This window comes from Amblyraja radiata, chromosome 33, assembly GCF_010909765.2.
Source record: "Amblyraja radiata isolate CabotCenter1 chromosome 33, sAmbRad1.1.pri, whole genome shotgun sequence".
Lineage (NCBI taxonomy): Eukaryota > Metazoa > Chordata > Chondrichthyes > Rajiformes > Rajidae > Amblyraja > Amblyraja radiata.
The window spans coordinates 20,268,923-20,287,476 of NC_045988.1; the positions used below are offsets into that span (position 1 = coordinate 20,268,923).

The window sequence follows — 18,554 nt, forward strand, 5'->3', positions numbered from 1 at the left end:
CAATTTCTTCCCAGCTGTTATCAGGCAACTGAACCGTCCTCTCACCAGCTGGAGAGCGGTCCTGCCCACCATCGACCTCATTGGAGACCCTCGGACAATCTTTGCTCGGACTTTACTGAACTTTATCTTACACTAATCGATATCCCCATTCTCCTGTATGTACACTGCGGGCGGTTTAATTGTAATCATATATGGTCTTCCCACTGGCTGGGTAGCATGCTTTTCACTGTACCTCAGCACACGTGACAATGAACTAAACTAAACTAAACTAAACTAAACTAGTCATGCTTTGTTGCTGGTGTTCTGCATTTTGTTTCTCTCAAGTGATGCTTTTTCCTTTCTGTGCTCACTGCAGTGCCTCCCCAGATCATCGTGAGGCCCCGCGACCAGATCGTGGCCCAGGGCCGCTCGGTCACCTTCCTCTGTGAGACGAAGGGGAATCCTCCACCCGCTGTCTTTTGGCAAAAAGAGGGAAGCCAGGTAGGACATGCCCTGCTCGAGCAAGGGTCACAGTGCCAACATGGTCATGTGTAGGAAGGAACTGCATATGCCGGTTTACACCGAAGATAGACACAAAATGCTGGAGTAGCTCAGCGGGACAGGCAGCGTCTCTGGGGAGAAGGAATGGGGGATGTTTCGGGTTGAGAAATATTGTTTTAGACTTCAGAGATTAGACTCTAGAGATGGAACACAGAAACAAGCTCTTTGGCCCACTGAATCCACGCCGACCAGCAATCACCATTACACTAGCACTATCCTACATGCTAGGGCCAACTTATAATTTACAGAAACCAATTAACCTACAAACCTGCACGCCTTTGGAGTGTTGGAGAAACCGGAGCACCCGGAGAAAACCCACGTGGTTGCAAGAACGTACAAACTCCGTACAGACAGCACCCGTAGGCATGGTCAAACCCGGGTCTGTGGCGGCTCGCTGTATTATTCCTCGACGTAAAAAGGAATCGGAAATATTCCCGTGAGAAGAGCTGAGGTCAGGCACGGCGAAAAGAAAATGGGGAACACGAGGAACTGCAGACACTGGAACCTTTAGTACAGCATGTTGTGTGGGAGTAACTCAGTAGGTCAGGCAGCATCTTTGAAAGGAGAAGCTGGAGTAAGTGGGTCAGGCAGCATCTTTGAGAGGAGGGGCTGGAGTAACACAGTGGGTCAGGCAGCATCTTTGAGAGGAGGGGCTGGAGTAACTCAGTGGGTCAGGCAGCATCTTTGAGAGGAGGTGCTGGAGTAACTCAGTGGGTCAGGCAGCATCTTTGAGAGGAGGGGCTGGAGTAACTCAGTGGGTCAGGCAGCATCTTTGAGAGGAGGTGCTGGAGTAACTCAGTGGGTCAGGCAGCATCTTCTGGCAGTTAATGGCTTCTCATTCGAAAGGTGCTCTCAGACTAGTCACAGTTATAATGGTTGGGGAAATATAAAATATCCTACTGTTGAAATAGAGACAATCGTGCAATAGTGGGCATCTGATCAGGGGGGTATTGTCAGGGTGGTGAAGGGTGCTGATGAGCACAGAGCTGGTGGGGGGAGTGAGAGATGCAGTTTTGTTTACCATCCTCCACCTTAAGCGGCCGTAATTGATGCTGATCACGTCCAGCCGAGCCGAGAGCATCCATTTCCCCAGCGCACAGATTCTTTGTTTTTGATGAACACACAAAAGAGAAAGACAAATGACACACTTACAAACAGGGCAACTCATCCTGAGAGGTTTTCTCTCAGCTGGCAGGCCTTAAAGACCTTTCGCGAGACGCTAAGCTTTTGCGTGCAGAGGCAGCTTTCTGAGGCTTCCAAGTGCCTTTCAGGAGCTGCTGGACTTCCACATGAGTGATCCTGTTAAGAACTCGAGTCCAGAGAGTGTCTCTGCAAATGCTGGCGCACCAAGTAGTTACTGTAACTACATGACATGGGCTTAAGCTCCTGGGAACTGGTCTCCAGGGTTAACTGTTACATCTAGGTGACAAAGATGTAATGAAGATATTACGGCAATGAAGATATTACTATGTAAAACCAGAACAGCTGTTAGAAGTATGCTGTTGCTTTAAATTGGATCATTTCCAACGACTGAACGAAGTAGTCCTTAAAGAATAAAATTCATGGCCTTTTATCCAGTTTCTCCAGGGACCTGCACTGCTAATTTACCCAAATTTTCACAATCAAATAACTTACAAGACTGGTATATGACAGCTTGTAATCTGCCGAGATACAAATACCATCAAAAAGCAATGACAATATATCTGTTCCCAATCTCCAACATTAGACCTTACACTTTAGAGAGAGATACAGCGCGGAAACAGGCCCTTTGGCCAACCGAGTCCCTGCCGACCATCGATCACCCTGTTTACTTGCACTATCCCGCACACACTGGGGACAATTTACAATGTTACCAAAGTAAATCAGCCTACAGACCTGTACGTCTTTGGAGCGTGAACGAAGATCGCAGCATGCGGAGAAAACATCCGCAGTCACTGGGAGAACGTACAAACTCCGTACAGACAGCACCCGCAGTCAGGATCGATCCAGTGTCTCTGGCGCTATGAGGCAGCAGCTCGACCGTTGCGCAACTGAGGCGCCCTATGTTTGAAGTGAGGATGGAATCCATTGTAGTTTAGTCCCCTACAAACGGAATCAAGGTGGTTACTCAGAAGCGAAAGTTGCATTGGTAAAAGTGATGAGGAAAACATCAATAACAGCTGGGGGAGGGAATGTACGTGAATCCTTGAGGTGAAAGATAAAAGCATGGAAGGAAAGGAGGATAATTTCAATTTGATTGAGCATTAGTTAAAAGTCAAAAGCAGAGGAGCAAATCACTCGTAGTCAGTGGTGGGATAGCATTAAGTCTGTGCTCGGTACTATGATATGTTGGAAGGAACTGCAGATGCTGGTTTAAACCAATGGTAGACACAAAAAGCTGGAGTAACTCAGAGGGTTAGACAGCAACTCCGGAGATATGGTATAGGTGATGTTTTAGGTCGAGACCCTTCTTCACTGAGAGTCAGGGGATAGGGTAATGAGAGATATAGACGGTGATATGGAGAGATGTAGAACACATGAATGAAAGATATGCAAAAAAGTTATGATGATAAAGGAAACAGGTCATTGTTAGCTGTGGGTACACAAAATTGCTGGAGAAACTCAGCGGGTGCAGCAGCATCTATGGAGCGAAGGAAATAGGCGACGTTTCGGGCCGAAACCCTTCTTAGCTGTGGGCTTGGTGACAACGAGTAGAGACAATGAGACTCAACATGACGACTTTGAAAACTAGTACAACAACTTGGGTGGGGGAGGGATGGAGAGAGAGGGGAAGCAAGGGTTACTTGAAGTTAGAGAAATCAATATTCATACTAATATTCATCGTACTATGGTCAGGTTGGGACTCAGCTGTGTTGCATCAACAATGATATAGGGGTAGAAAAGGGTGTACCCAGATTCACAGGTGACACAAAGTTAGTTATAATCATAAACTGCGAACTAAAGCACAAATTGACTACATTCTATTTGATAATTTCAGTAATGTGGGAAAGTTGGAGTCGTGCAGCCTGGAAACAGATCCTTCAGCCCACGCCCACAATCAAGCTCCCATTTATACTAATCTTGCACTAATCCCATGTTATTTTCTTCACTTTCCCATCAACTCCCATCTCCCGACCCCCGTGCCAGAGAGTGTACCCCTCACTACACATCAGCAGGGCAGAGCATGGCAAGTGATAGGTGGACACAGTGAGGTGTGCCGTCCCCTGATAATGAACAGGTTCTGTGTTTACAGATGCCCACAAGTCTATTTTGTCCGTAAATTGAAATAACCACCTATTACTTGCCAGCCTTTGTCCTGTCCCTTTTCACTTCCAGCTTTCTCCACCCTCTCCCCACCCCCCCCCCCCGTATCAGTCTGAAGAAGGGTCCCGACCAGAAGCATCAATCATCTATCCATGTTCTCCAGAAATGTAGCTTGACTCACTGAGTTACTCCAGCACTTTGTGTTCTTTTGTGTAAACCAGCATCTGCAGTTCCTTGTGTCTACACCATATCTGTGACAACATTGTTTGATTTAATTTCACTCACAACATAGCCTCACCCATTACACTGGAAAAGTGAATAAAGTTAACTGTTACCTCGTGTACGACTGATATCTGAAGTCCTTTAAGTAACTCACAGAAGAGCCTGCATTTTCATCACGTCAAGTTTAAATCTATCAACCAATCCGGCCCAAATGCGTGTTATAGCTTGTTGTACAGCGGACAAGATCCTGTTTTAGGATGAGGAACGGCAGAATGCATTATTCAAATGGAGCGTCATAATCCAGGATAGGTCAGGTAACTATCTCAATGTGTATCCCAGATAGGTGCTGGGAAATTGAGAATGACTTGATTTTTACAGCTACGTGCTGAGACACTTTCTGCACTAGATTGAGTGCTGCTGTGCATCTCTAATCAGATCATTTCCAGTTGAATTTCCTTATCTCCAATCTACATGATTTGGTTACTTCAGATTATGATCCAGGAAGGGTCAGATAATGAGAGTAACATCCTACTGAAATCTGTGAACTTACAAGATGGCAAACAAATAACCAGTGCAGGCTTATATTCCAGAGTTAATTCCCCATCTTATTAAATCCCATTTATTCAGTCAGCAACGATTGAATTACATTTTCTTTACTGTCCTTGACAAATGAGCCAAGGATGAGATACAAATGCATCAAATTGTCAGGACTTCGCTTCATGGAAGGGTGGTTGTAGCAGATTCAGTACTGACTTGCGGAAGAATCAAGAGTGTTTTATTGTCAAATGTCCCAGATAGAACAATGAAATTCTTACTTGAATAGAATTAGATAAAGGCTTAAAGGGGAGTAAATTGCAGAGTTCACAGGAAAGAGCAAGGGGAGTAACAGCAAATTGATAGCTCTTGCAGGTATTGGTATGAAAGGCCAAATAGCCTACAGTAATGGAAGAAACTGTTGGGATGCCAAAGTGTTTCACGAGAGAATTATCGAACTTTGTAAGATTGAACAAAATCAGCAATACGATTCTAAGTGTCATTCTCTGTGTGTTGTGTTTGTCTGGAGATAGAGAACGAGAGATTGCATCTTGATGCTGGTGTGCACATTAAATTGGAAAATTGTGCATCATAAATTCTTATAATTCAGTGTTTCGCTGATTAGAGAAGATAGACACAAAATTTGGAGCATCTGTGGACGACATGCATAGGGACACAAAATGCTGGAGTAACTCAGCAGGTCAGGCAGCATCTCTGGAGAGAAGGAATGGGTGACGTGACGAGTCGAGACCCTTCGTCAGTCTCGACCCGAAACGTCACCCATTCCTTCTCTCCAGAGATGTTTGCCTGTCCCGCTCCAGCATTTTGTGTCTACCTTTGGTTTAAACCAGCATCTGCAGTTCCTTTCCTACACATCATGTGTGTATGTGAATGCAGTCCACCCGTGCGTGCATGCTTATGTGTGCGCGTATATGTGAGCGGGTGTAAGTGTCTGTGCCTCTGTGTGTGTGAGTGTCTATCTTTCGAATAACACAATAAATTATATGTGCTTCTTCCTCCAGATCCTGCTTTTTCCCAGCCAGCCACATCCTTTGGGGCGTTTCTCTGTCTCGTCGAAAGGTGAACTGACAATTACTGATGTCCAGTCAGGCGATTCAGGGTATTACATGTGTCAGGCGATCAGCGTGGCTGGCAGCATTCTGTCCAAAGCACTGCTGGAGGTGGAAGATGGTAAGTCCAAGCAAAGTGTATGTTTGATATCCACTTGCCTGCTGTTTGTTCATAAGTTCATAAGTTATAGGAGCAGAATTAGGCTATTCAATCATGGCTGATGTGTCAAAAGAACCTCATGATCACAATGACTTCATGATGGATGCATTAAAGAGAAAGTTAGATATAGCTCTTCGGGCTAACTGAATTAAGGGATATGGGGAAAAAGCATGAACAGGGTCCTGATTCTGGATGATCATCCATGATCATATTGAATGGCGGTGCTGGCTCGAAGGGCAGAATGGCCTACTCCTCCACCTAACTTTATAGACAATATGTTTCTATGTTTTAAGTTTCTATGTTTCTGTTTCATACGTTCACGTGATAGGAGCAGAGTTAGGCCATTTGGCCCATCAAGTCCACACCACCGTTCAATCATGGCTGATCTCGCTTTCTCTCTCAACCCCATTGTCCTGTCCTCCCCATAAGCCCTGACACCCTTGAGAAACAAGAATCTGTCAACCTCTGCTTTAAAAATATCCATTGAAATGGTCTGCAGCAATGAATTCCAGAAATTCACCACCGTAAAACTAAAGACATTTCTCCTCATCTCCTTTCTAAAGATGAGTCTTTTTATTCTGAGGCCTCTGTTCCTAGACTCTCCCAGTAGTGGAAACATCCATGAGTGTGTGGATGTTGTGAGTGCTGGAAGAAAAGAATTGCTCTCTGTACCAGGTTTGTATTCGTGCATTTATAATATACTCAGATAACGGCATTTGTTTAAAATGCCCATAAATCAATTTTGTCTGCAAGTCAGAAAAGACACAAGAATCACTTAACGTGGTTGCCGTATCTCCACAGTAATGTATTTAATAAGTATAAGTACGTAAAGTTAAGAGAGAGGGGAAACTAGTTCTGCTGCTGGAACATTACATTTTTCAATTTAATAATATTATGGGCATCTGTTTATTTATAGTGATGGCCATAAGTCCGTCATTCAAAACATGAATGGGGTATGGTGCAATAAAAGGAAATATATTCCTGTGAGCGTATATCTGTAATTAATTCAAGTCCGCAATTTATCTGCTCCAACAAATCAACTGTGTTGGATATTTGAAAAGTCGTTGAGCACTGTGATTCTTTCTCAGCATTAGCACAGTATCAAAACTCCTGCAGTGATTCTGCATCTTTGGGGAGTCTGAACTCACACTGATTACATTCCAGATCATTGTAGAGGGCTAAGAGTCCAGGGCAACCCTCAAACCTAACTTGAAAACATGGGATTTCATTGCTGAGATTTCTCAACTCTTCAATTTCTTTATGTAATTATTTTCTTTATATAATATGTTATTCTTTTCTTGCCCTGAAATCCCTTCACCCACCCTGCCTCTCTAAGGAAGCCACTTGAATCTTATTAGCTGGCTGGCTGTTGAACTGGCCCAGAGCACACTTGAGAGGGAATAGTCAAGCTGACTGAATTGAAACATACAGTGGTTTGCAAAAGTTTTCATGCCCCTTGAACTTTTCCACATTTTGTCACGTTACGACCACAAACGTAAATGTATTTTATTGGGATTTTATGTGATCGACCAACACAAAGTGGTGCATAATTGTGAAGTGGAAGGAAAATGATACATGGTTTTCAATTTTTTTTACAAATAAAAAACTGACAAGTGTGGCGTGCAAAAGTATTCAGCCCCCCTGAGTCAATACATTGTAGAACCACCTTTCGCTGCAATTACAGCTGCAAGTCTTTTGGGGTATGTCTCTACCAGCTTTGCACATCTAGAGACTGAAATGTTTGCCCATTCTTCTTTGCTAAATAGCTCAAGCTCAGTCAGATTGGATGGAGAGCATCTGTGAACAGCAATTTTCAAGTCTTGTCAGAGATTCTCAATTGGATTTAGGTCTGGACTTTGACTGGGCCATTCTAACACATGAATATGCTTTGATCTAAACCATTCCATTGTAGCTCTGGCTGTATGTTTAGGGTCGTTGTCCTGCTGGAAGGTGAACCTCCGCCCCAGTCTCAAGTCTTTTGCAGACTCTAACAGGTTTTCTTCCAAGATTGCCCTGTATTTGGCTCCATCCATCTTCCCATCAACTCTGACCAGCTTCCCTGTCCCTGCTGAAGAAAAGCATCCCCACAGCATGATGCTGCCACCACCATGTTTCACAGTGGGGACGGTGTGTTCAGGGTGATGTGCAGTGTTAGTTTCCCGCCACACATAGTGTTTTGCATTTAGGTCAAAAACTTCAATTTTGGTCTCATCTGACCAGAGCACCTTCCTCCACATGTTGGCTGTGTCCCCCACATGGCTTGTGGCAACTGCAAACGGGACTTCTTATGGCTTTTTTTCAACAATGGCTTTCTTCTTGCCACTCTTCCATAAAGGCCCGATTTGTGGAGTGCACGACTAATAGTTGTCCTGTGGCCAGACTCTCCCACCTGAGCTGTGGATCTCTGCAACTCCTCCAGAGTTACCATGGGCCTCTTGGCTGCTTCTCTGATCAATGCTCTCCTTGCCCGGCCTGTCAGTTTAGGTGGACGGCCATGTCTTGGTAGGTTTGCAGTTGTGCCATACTCTTTCCGTTTTCGGATGATGGATTGAACAGTGCTCCGTGAAATGTTCAAAGCTTGGGATATTTTTTTATAACCTAACCCTGCTTTAAACTTCTCCACAACTTTATCCCTGACCTGTCTGGTGTGTTCCTTGGGCTTCATGATGCTGTTTGTTCACTAATGTTCTCTAACAAACCTCTGAGGCCTTCACAGAACAGCTGTATTTATACTGAGATTAGATTACACACAAGTGGACTCTATTTACTAATTAGGTGACTTCTGAAGGCAATTGGTTGCACTGGATTTTATTTAGTGGTATCAGAGTAAAGGGGGCTGAATACTTTTGCACGCCACACTTTTCAGTTCTTTATTTGTAAAAAAATTTGAAAACCATGTATCATTTTCCTTCCACTTTACAATTATGCGCCACTTTGTGTTGGTCTATCACATAAAATCCCAATAAAATACATTTACGTTTGTGGTTGTAACGTGACAAAATGTGGAAAAGTTCAAGGGGTATGAAAACTTTTGCAAGCCACTGTAGAAGGTTCATCTTCCAGAGGAGCGTCAGGAGCCAGTGGTGGGCCACCTGCTGCCACATGCGGCGGCAGGCAAAGATCGGGGACCTTTTGTAACTCAGCCAGCACTAGAAACATGGGGACATTTGTGTGCTGCCTATGTGAGGTCTGCGATATGATTTTATCAGTTTGTACGCAAATCAAAGTATTTCACTGTACCTCGCTACATGGGCAATAAAGTATCATTGAATCGTTGAACTATTCATGGCAATCAGATTCCTGTGAGGATAGGTTTAAGAAAGAACTGCAGATGCTGGAAAAATCGAAGGAAACTCACCCACTGAGTTTCTCCAGCATTTTTGTCTACCCGTGAGGATAGGAATAATTTTGTGGTAAAGCATTGGAAAGGAATGGTTAATATTGATATTAATCATAATATTGATTTTCCTCATCTGAATATCCCACTTCTTCATAGTTGGCGTTTCTTCACAAAACTAAAATGATTGAAGGTGAACTGCACTATAATTCCTCACCGCCACTCTGCTGCCTCATATCTCAGTCCCAGGTTCAATCCTGACCTCAGCTGCGGTAGCGTGGAATTTGCATGTTCTCCCTGAGACTGCGTGGGTTTCCTCCGAGTGCTCTAGTTTGCCCCCACATCCTGTAGAGCTAATAAAGAACTTGTAGTGTGAGGGGAATGGATGAGAAAGCAGGATATCATAGAACTAGTGTGATTGGGCTATCGATGGTTGGGAGACACAGAATGCTGGAGTAACTCAGCGGAACAGGCAGCATCTCTGGAGAGAATCTCTGGAGAGAAGGAATGGTTGGAGTGGACTCGGTGAGCCACAGGGCCTGTTTCCATTGCTGTATTTCTAAATTAAGCTAAACTACTGCTGGGGTAGAGTGGACCACAGTCCTGGCAACATCAGTATCAGAAGTTCTAATTGACATTGCATGTAGTGTATTGTCTTTCCGCTGACTGGTTAGCATGCAACAAAAGCTTTTCACTGTACCTCGGTACAAGTGGCAATAAGCTGAACTGAACTCAACATCAGCGCCATTTAAGAACTTCGACGGAACAACAAACTAGATTGACTGCTTAGAGGAATCATTTGGGGCTCACACGAACCTCTGCTAAAACATGTCAGGCGTGTGTCAGTCCAAGTGATCTGGGGTGTATTCCTCCAGGATGGCATGAGATGTGGGATCCCCTCTGGCACTCTGAATGATGAGCGCAGCCTGCGGTCTCTGACAGGATGACAGCTCTCCCCTGGATTACCTCTTCCTGGAGCCAGTCGTTTACATTGATTGATTTCCCCAGCACCCCCATCCTCCCTGCCTCCCTCCCTGCCTCCCTCCCTGCCTCCCTCCCTCCCTCCCTGCCTGCCTGCCTGCAGATTGTTACTGGGAAATCCAATTGAGTGTGAGCTTTCATCTGGCCATCAGAGCTTCCAAATCGATGGGGAATAATTAGTGCCATAAATGAATACAGGAAATGAAATGCGGGGAGATTGCCTCTGTACTGCATCCTCTTTCTTTAATTTAACCTCATCTGGTTCGTATGATCTTGGAAGCAGGATTACTGGCACATGCCCATATTATAGCCTACATAATAGCAGTCTCGGGACATTCCGATTATGGTCTGTATAAATACAGTCATTTCTTTATAATTAGCGCAAGTTGAACTCTTACAACTGTACATGTATCCTGTTTGAATCAGTCCAAATTGAAGGCATACCAGCTCTTCTTCTAGTGTCGAGGAAGGAACAGTATCTTAGATGTGGGTTCTTAACTATCTGGAGTGTGTGTTATATAACAAACTTGTAATCGTCACAGAAATCTGCCAAATTTCGATTTTCTTTATTCTACTCTTACTAACCATTTTGTACGTTGATTTGCACGCACTCTACCGCTTTCTTCTTTTTGAAGCAAAAGATTGATTCAAATTTACAGATTTAATCTAATTACAGGTTTGATGCATCTCTTTGATCTTCTCAAAGGAACTTGTGTTCTTAACTCGTCAGTGGAATCTTGTGACATTCCTTCCACTGAATCAACTTTTAGAATTCACACATGATCACGTAACTCGTCTGTATTCTCCAGTATATCCCTTGCGGGATTTATTAACATCCCCTGAATCTGTCGCCTTCTTTCGCAAGATGCCTCTTCAACTACTGCGCACTTCACCCATCACTCCAACATCCTGCTTTTGAATAGCATTTCTACTGAGTGGTGTTAACATACAAACGCTATTGCCTTAGAGTCATAGAGCCCTGCACACCAGGGAAACAGGCTCTTCAGCCCAACTCGTCCATGCTGACCAAGATGCTCTATCTAAGCTAATATAGGAAGGAACTGCAGATGTTGGTTTAAACCGAAGATGCACACAAAATGCTGGAGTAACGCAGCGGGATAGGCAGCATCTCTGGATAGAAGGAATGGGTGATGTTTCGGGTCCATAGACAAGACCCTTCTTCAGACTGAGTCGGGGGAGAGGGAGATACATAGATAATGTGATGTGTGAAAACAGGACAAAGGGAATGGAGATCAAGGAAAATGTAGACTAGATCATTGTTAGCTGGGAGAAGGTAACAAGAAAGGAAACAGAGATAAAATGTTGTCGGAGACAGTCAGACTGGTTGGAGAACTGGGAATGGGGAGGGGATGGAAAGAGAGGGAAGGCAAGGGTTACTTGAAGTTAGCAAAGTCAATGTTCATACCGCTTAGATGTAAGCTGCCCAAGCGAAATATGAGGTGTTGTCCCTCCAATTTGCGCTGGGCCTCACTCTGATAGTGGAGGAGGCCCAGGACAGAGAGGTCAGTGTGGAATGGGAGGGGGAGTTAAAGTGTTTAACAACCGGGACATCAGGTAGGTTAATAATAATAATAATAATAATAATAATAATAATAATAATATATTTTATTGTCATTGCACGTCAGTGCAACGAGATTTAGTATGCAGCTCCAACCGATGAAAAAGAAAAGTAAAATAAATAAATAAGCTGTGTGTCGTGACCATCCGAGGGAGACAGTCCAGGGGGGGTGGGGGGCACTCAGCAGGGCCGGTTCAGAGCCGCTATAGCTCTTGGAATAAAGCTGTTTCTGAGTCTGGAGGTACGGGCGTAGAAGGCCTTGTAACGTCTGCCGGAGGGAAGTAGTTCAAACAGTCCGTTACAGGGGTGTGATGAGTCTTTATGGATGCTGACGGCCTTCCTGAGGCACCGTGTGTGGTAGATGCCCTCCAAGGCTGGTAGCTCTGTCCCAATGATCCTCTGCGCTCTGTGGACGACGCGCTGAAGAGCTCTCCTCTCCGCCTCCGTGCAGCTGAGATACCACACAGAGATGCCATATGTTAATATGCTCTCTGTGGTGCAGCGGTAGAACGTTGTCAGCAGCTGTTGGGGCAGACCAGTCTTTTTTAATGTCCTCAGGAAGAACAGTCGTTGCTGTGCCTTCTTGACCAGCGCAGCGGTGTTGGTGGACCATGTGAGGTCCTCTGAAATGTGAGTGCCCAGAAACTTAAAGCTGGACACTCTCTCCACACTTTCCCCGTAAATGGAGATTGGGGCGTATTCTCCATTATGGGACCTCCTGAAGTCAATAATCAGCTCCTTGGTCTTGGAGGTGTTTAGTGACAAGTTGTTACGTGTGCACCAGTCCGCCAGGTTCTGCACCTCCGCCCTGTATTTTGTTTCATCACCGTTGGTGATCAGCCCAATCACTGTTGTGTCGTCTGCAAACTTCACAATGGTGTTGGTGTCGAATGCAGGAACACAGTCGTGAGTGAAGAGGGAGTAGAGCATGGGGCTTAGTACACAGCCCTGTGGTGTGCCGGTGCTCAGGGTGATAGTGGAGGACAGGTGCGGGCCCAGTCTCACTGCCTGCGGTCGCTCCGTCAGAAAGTTCAGGATCCAATCGCATATCAGCGAGCTGAGGCCTAGCTGGTGGAGTTTGGTGGTGAGCTTGGTGGGGATGACCGTATTGAATGCAGAGCTATAGTCAACGAAGAGCATCCTCACGTACATGCTCTGTCTGTCCAGGTGAGTCAGGACAGTGTGAAGAGCCAGAGAGATGGCACGCTCTGTTGATCTATTTGCCCTGTATGCAAATTGATGAGAGTCCAGTGAGGCAGGGATGCTGGATTTGATATGGGAGAGGACCAGCCTTTCGAAGCACTTCATTGGGATTGGAGTTAGGGCAACCGGGCGGTAGTTAAGGCGGATTGAGCGGAGGTGTTCAGCGAAATGATCGCCGAACCTGCGCTTGACTAGCCAATATGTAGGAGTCCACACCTGGAACAGCAGATACAGTAGATGAGGTTGGAGGAGGCGCAAGTGAACCTCTGCCTCACCTGAAAAGACTGTTGGGGTCCTTCGATGGAGTCGAGGGGGGAGATATAGGAACAGTTGTTGCATCACCTGCGGTTGCTGGGGAAAGTACCTGGGGGGGGGCGGTGTGGTTTGGTTGGGAAGGGACAAGTTGACCAGGGAGTTGCGGAAGGACCAGGTCTCTGTGGTAAGCGGAAAGAGGTGAAGATGGGAAGCTGTGGCTAGTGGTGGGGTCCTGTTGGAGGTGGCAAAAATGTCGGAGGATTATGTGCCATATGCGACGGCTGATGGGGTGGATGGTGAAGACTAGGGATCCTCTGACCTTGTTGCGTCTGGGGGGAGGAGGAGCAAGAGCAGAGCTGCGGGATACTGAGGAGACCCTAGTGAGGGCCTTATCTATGATGGAGATGAGGCCCTCACTAGGGTGAATCTTTTCAGGTGAGGCAGAGGTTCACTTGCACCTCCGCCAACCTCATCTACTGTAGGATAGTGTTAGTGTACAGGGTAATAGCTGGTCGTGTGCCAAAGAGCCTATTTCCATGCTATATCTCTATATAAGTCTAAAGAGTGCACATCAGTGACTATGTTTTGGCTGGAAATTCGGAGGGTTTCTCCAATATTTCACCCTGTGCTGTCCCGCTCTCTCATGCAAAATCAATAATTAAATGTATCATTGTCTCGTGATAATTCATCTATCAAAAAACCTATTCATCAAGAACAGTCGAACTGCTGCAGAAGGCTATTAAGGTTTGAGTTAATCTTGTTATTTCTTGACTACCCTGCAGTTCAATGTGTGGTTGTTTGCAGTTTCAGTGGGCTGAGATCTATTTACAATTACTCCATCTCATTTCTCACTGTGTCAGTGCTCATTCCTGTATAATCAATTTCCATTGATTGCAACAAAATCTCTTCCAGAAGTATCCCACTGTCGGGCCGTTCCAGGCATTGAAGCTCCTTTTGTTTTCAAACACACTTTATTTTTTTTCTCAGGTAATCCCTATCAAGTAGCATACACAGCAGTTTACGTTCTTATTGGCTTTCTGTCTTTGTCCTGGGCCTTCTGAGTAATGTATACCCTTGTGGGACCCGCTTGTAAAGTATTGGCCTTCCGTCGGAGATCTTCAAAGGAACTGTTCCCTGTTTAAAGAGGGAAATAGGATCAGTACCTGACTGCAGGTGGCCCCAATGCCTCGAAAGATCATAAACTGGGAATTTGCTCCCTGAATGGCTAATAATTACACGGTGTGAAAATTAAAGAACGTCAGCTCTCTGTAGAAACGTAAATGATATATGAAATACAACTTGTCGTTTATGTTTTTTCACAATTTGAATGCAAAAAAAACATCCAATATAAGGCTTGTGAATTTATGGTCGAAATAGAAAGAAATGGCTACAATTGAATGGATGTAACAAAGCTATCGTTGCAAAGTGACCAATGTTGGGACATAAATATTCCAGGAAACTTAGCATTTGGATGAGATGGGAAAATGGAGGGAGGAGAGTCCTGATATTAAAGAATGGGATGAAAGCAGTGGAGAGCAAGGATTTGGGTTCTTCAAAATCAGACTGGAATTAGTTTTGGTAGAGCTGAAAAATAACAAGAGCAGAAAAATATTGATGGGAGCTGTCTGCAAGCCCCCAAATAGTGGTGGCAACGTGGGAATGAGTACAAGTAAGGAAATTAGAGTTGTGCGTGAAAAGGGAAATATAATAACCATGGGGGACTTTAATCTGCATACAGACTGAGGAAACTAAATTAGCAGTAATGGTGTGAAGGATGAATTTATGGAGTGGTTTTTCAGATCACTATCAAGGGAACAGGCTATGTTAGACCTGGTGGCATGTAACGGGAAAGGCTTAATTGATGATCTGGTAGTTAAAAGGTCTTTAGGGACTAGTGATCATAATATGATTGAATCTTATATAAAAATTTGAAAATGATTTACTTCATCCAGAATAGTGCAGCCTACAAAGACATGAAGCAATATTTAGGGTAGACACTAAATGCTGGAGTAACTCAGTGGGACAGGCAGCATCTGGAGAAAAGGAATGCTTCTGCAGTTCTTTCCTAAGCAATATTTAGGGATGGGAGAGCAGGAAACTACAATGGAATGGATGAGACTAAGCAAGTAATGGATGATTTCATCTCAGGGATTTAAGGTAGTTTATAAGGGGAGGGAAGAAAGAGGAAGGGCAGGGGTTAGTTGGATATCTAAAATTGGAGAAATCAATGTTTGTACCAGTGGTTTGCAGAATGAAATTAGTATAGGATCAATGTACAAGGACACATGATAGTTTGCGTGCAGTTGGTGGACCACAAAGCATGTTTCCGTGCTGCAAGAATGTATGACTCTTGGTCAACTCTCTCGTTAAACACTGGCACATTGTTCAACTGCAGGAGCATCAATGCTGAGCCCGATCCTCTCCTCATCAAGGACCCACACTCCCAGCAGAATTCACTACAAGAGACAGGAATACCACTGACATTTCTACTTCACCAGTCCCGTAGGAAAATTGTGCCACACCAATCCCTCATCCTCCTTGGTGCACAGGAGAATGAGGGGTGTACAAAATCATGAGAGGAATAGATTGGGTAGATGCACAGAGTCTCTTGTCCAAAGTAGGAGAATCGAGAACCAGAGGACATAGCTTTAAGGTGAAGGGAGAAAGATTTAATAGGAATCTGAGGGGTAAATTTTTCACACAAAGGGTGGTGAGTGTATGGAACAAGCTGCCAGAGATGGTAGTTGAGGCAGGGGCTGTTGCGATGTTTAAGAAACAATCAGACAGGTACATGGATAGGACAGGTTTAGATGGATATGGGGCAAACACTGGCAAGTGGGACTAGTGTGGATGGGACATGTTGCTCGGTGTGGACAAGTTTCCTGTTTCCACTCTGTATGACTATGATTCTCTATGACTTCATAAATAATTTTCCAGTGCTACCAATGCCCCTTGTAGTGAAAGAGCCATCAAAGACCTCAGTTAAAATACTTCAATAACAAGAATATAATGAGGAACAAATGGAGCCCGCAATCAAATCTGAAGTAAAATGCCTTGTTCAGATGCTATGTATGGGAACACTTTAAGAAGAACTGGAATGAAAAGTTTGATTCATTTGGCTTAAAACATTATGAAGGCCTGTTTGAATTGAAACACTTGTATGAACCTTGAAGTCTGCTTGTAACATTAGCAACTTATTACAAATGGCTCTGCTTAAATCTAAATACAATTGATGTTGGTCTAATTGGAGGACTTGCTGACACTTTGACTCGATGCGGAAACGAGCCATGTATTAGGTCAGTCGATTAATGTTCACCGCTAATTGACTTGTTAGTTATTATATGAGGGTCAAAGTGTCGTGTCGTGTGGAAGGCAACAAGTCTCCATATCTGCGGCCCTGTGAAAGGATAAGGAAGTAAACTAATCTCCCAGTTGCCAAACACTTTAACTCTCCTTCCCATTCCCACACTGACCTTTCTGTCCTAGGCCTCCTCCATTGTCAGAGTGAGGCTAAATGCAAATTGGAGGAACAGCATCTCATATTGCGCTTGGGCAGCTCACAGCCCAGTGATATGAATATTGATTTATCTAACTTCAAGCAACCCTGATACTCATTCTCTCTCCATTCCTCCCCCATCTAAGTCGCACCAGCTTCTCATTCTCACCGAGCAAACAGCTAACAATGGCCTGTTTTTTTTAATCAACGTTACTTTTTTACATATCTTTCATTCATTGGTTCTATATCTCTACCTCACCATCTATACCTCTCATTTCCCTTTCCCCCGAGGGTCTGGACCCAAAACGTCACCCATTCCTTCCCACCAGGGATGCTGCCTGTCCCGCTGAGTTACTCCAGCATTTTGTGTCTATCTTCAGTTTAAACCAGCATCTGTTGTTCCTTCCTACACAAACCAATCTACCTGTCTGGGCGTTTAGCTGATGGTGAAGTGTTTATTTGGGGAGGGAGCAGAACCAGGCACAGTCAGTTAGCTTTCCCCGCGGTCTTGTCAGACACACTTCTGTAGCTTTACAGTTGTCCTGAGCTGACAAGTTGAATCTACCAGCCACACATTCAGTTGGTTGAACAATCTTCTCCTTGTCATGCGATGTTCAGTTCAGTTAATTCTGTGGCTGCTGTGAGACCAAGCACTCACTCAGTACTGCTTGTCTGTATAATACAGAACACTGGAACTGTCGCCTGGTTGCACTACATTTATCTTGACAATGAGATGCATCTCCCCTGCATCTGCCTCCCCTCCCAAACTGATCTCCACGTCCCTCCACCCTCTCATGCTCTCCTCATCTCAGGCAGTGTTCTCTTTCTTCACGTACATCATAATTTGACTGAGAAACACAGCAAAGGCATTGCTTCCTCATAGCTGGGCTCGATCCAGTGCTCAGGTACTGTCTTTGTGGAGTTTGCACGTCCTCCTTGTGACTCAATGGATTTCTCCTGGATGCTCCAGTTGAATTCTGTGTGCCAAAAGTTATTAGGTTGTTAGGTTAATTGACTACTGTTAATGTCACCTTGGGTACTTAGTACTGTAACAAGTGTTTAATAGTTGGATGGGCACTGTACCAGGGGCCTGTTTCCATGCAGTATGTGTCTATGCCAATCCTGAAAAGGCCAGGCTTTAGTTTCGTTGGAGATACAGCGTGGACACAGGTCCTCCAGCCCACCGAGTCCATGCCGACCAACAATCACACGTACACTAGTTCTATTCTATACACTAGTCACAATTTACAGAAACCAATTATCCTACAAATTTGTACGTCTTTGGAATGTGGGAGGAAACCGGAGAGTTGGAGGAAACCCACAGGGAGAAGATAGAAACTCCACACAGGCAGCAGTCCACCGGGTGGCGCCAGCAATGGCTGCCTCGCCAACAGATTGTCTGTCCCTTCCATCATTATTGTTTTTTTAGTATGTGTAAAATGTTTGTTTTAGTGTTCATTAGCTTTTTTTATGTGGGGGTGGGGGTGTGGGGTGGGGGTGTGGGTGTGGGGGTGGGGGTGTGGGGGTGGGGGTGTGGGGGTGGGGGTGTGGGGGGAAACATTTTTTTAATCTCTTACCTCGACGGAGATGCGATTTTTTTCCGTATCGTATCCCCATCCGCACTGCGGCCTAACATCGAGGAGCTGGCGGCCTCTTGCTGGAGCCTGCGGACTTTAACATTGTGGAGCCGTTGGTGTCCTCCACTGTGTCTCCACTGCTCCGTGTAGCTGCAGGTGGCATCTGCTCCCTATGCTCGGCCTCTTGCAGCAGCGCCCATTGCAGCCGAGCCCCAGGCTTGTGCAGGGCCTCCAGCGGTCCACTCCACCGTCGAGGTGGACTGCACTGCTTCCCGCAGCCAGTCTGACTAAATTCAGGCACCGACCGGTGTTAAGATTATAGTTGTGGATGTTTTATCACCTTTCCTTACTGATTGC

General features: G+C 45.0%; 1 protein-coding gene across 10 annotated transcripts in view; it reads left to right on the top strand.

Moving 5' to 3' along the window:
• robo3 (roundabout guidance receptor 3) overlaps positions 1–18,554 on the top strand; it is a 503,574-nt gene that overhangs the window by 380,767 nt on the left and 104,253 nt on the right. For all 10 annotated transcript variants that reach the window (XM_033049834.1, XM_033049836.1, XM_033049837.1 and 7 more), the window contains 2 exons: positions 356–480; positions 5,562–5,730. In XM_033049834.1, the coding sequence (XP_032905725.1) occupies positions 356–480; positions 5,562–5,730 (294 nt within the window). The remainder of the gene's footprint in view (positions 1–355; positions 481–5,561; positions 5,731–18,554) is intronic.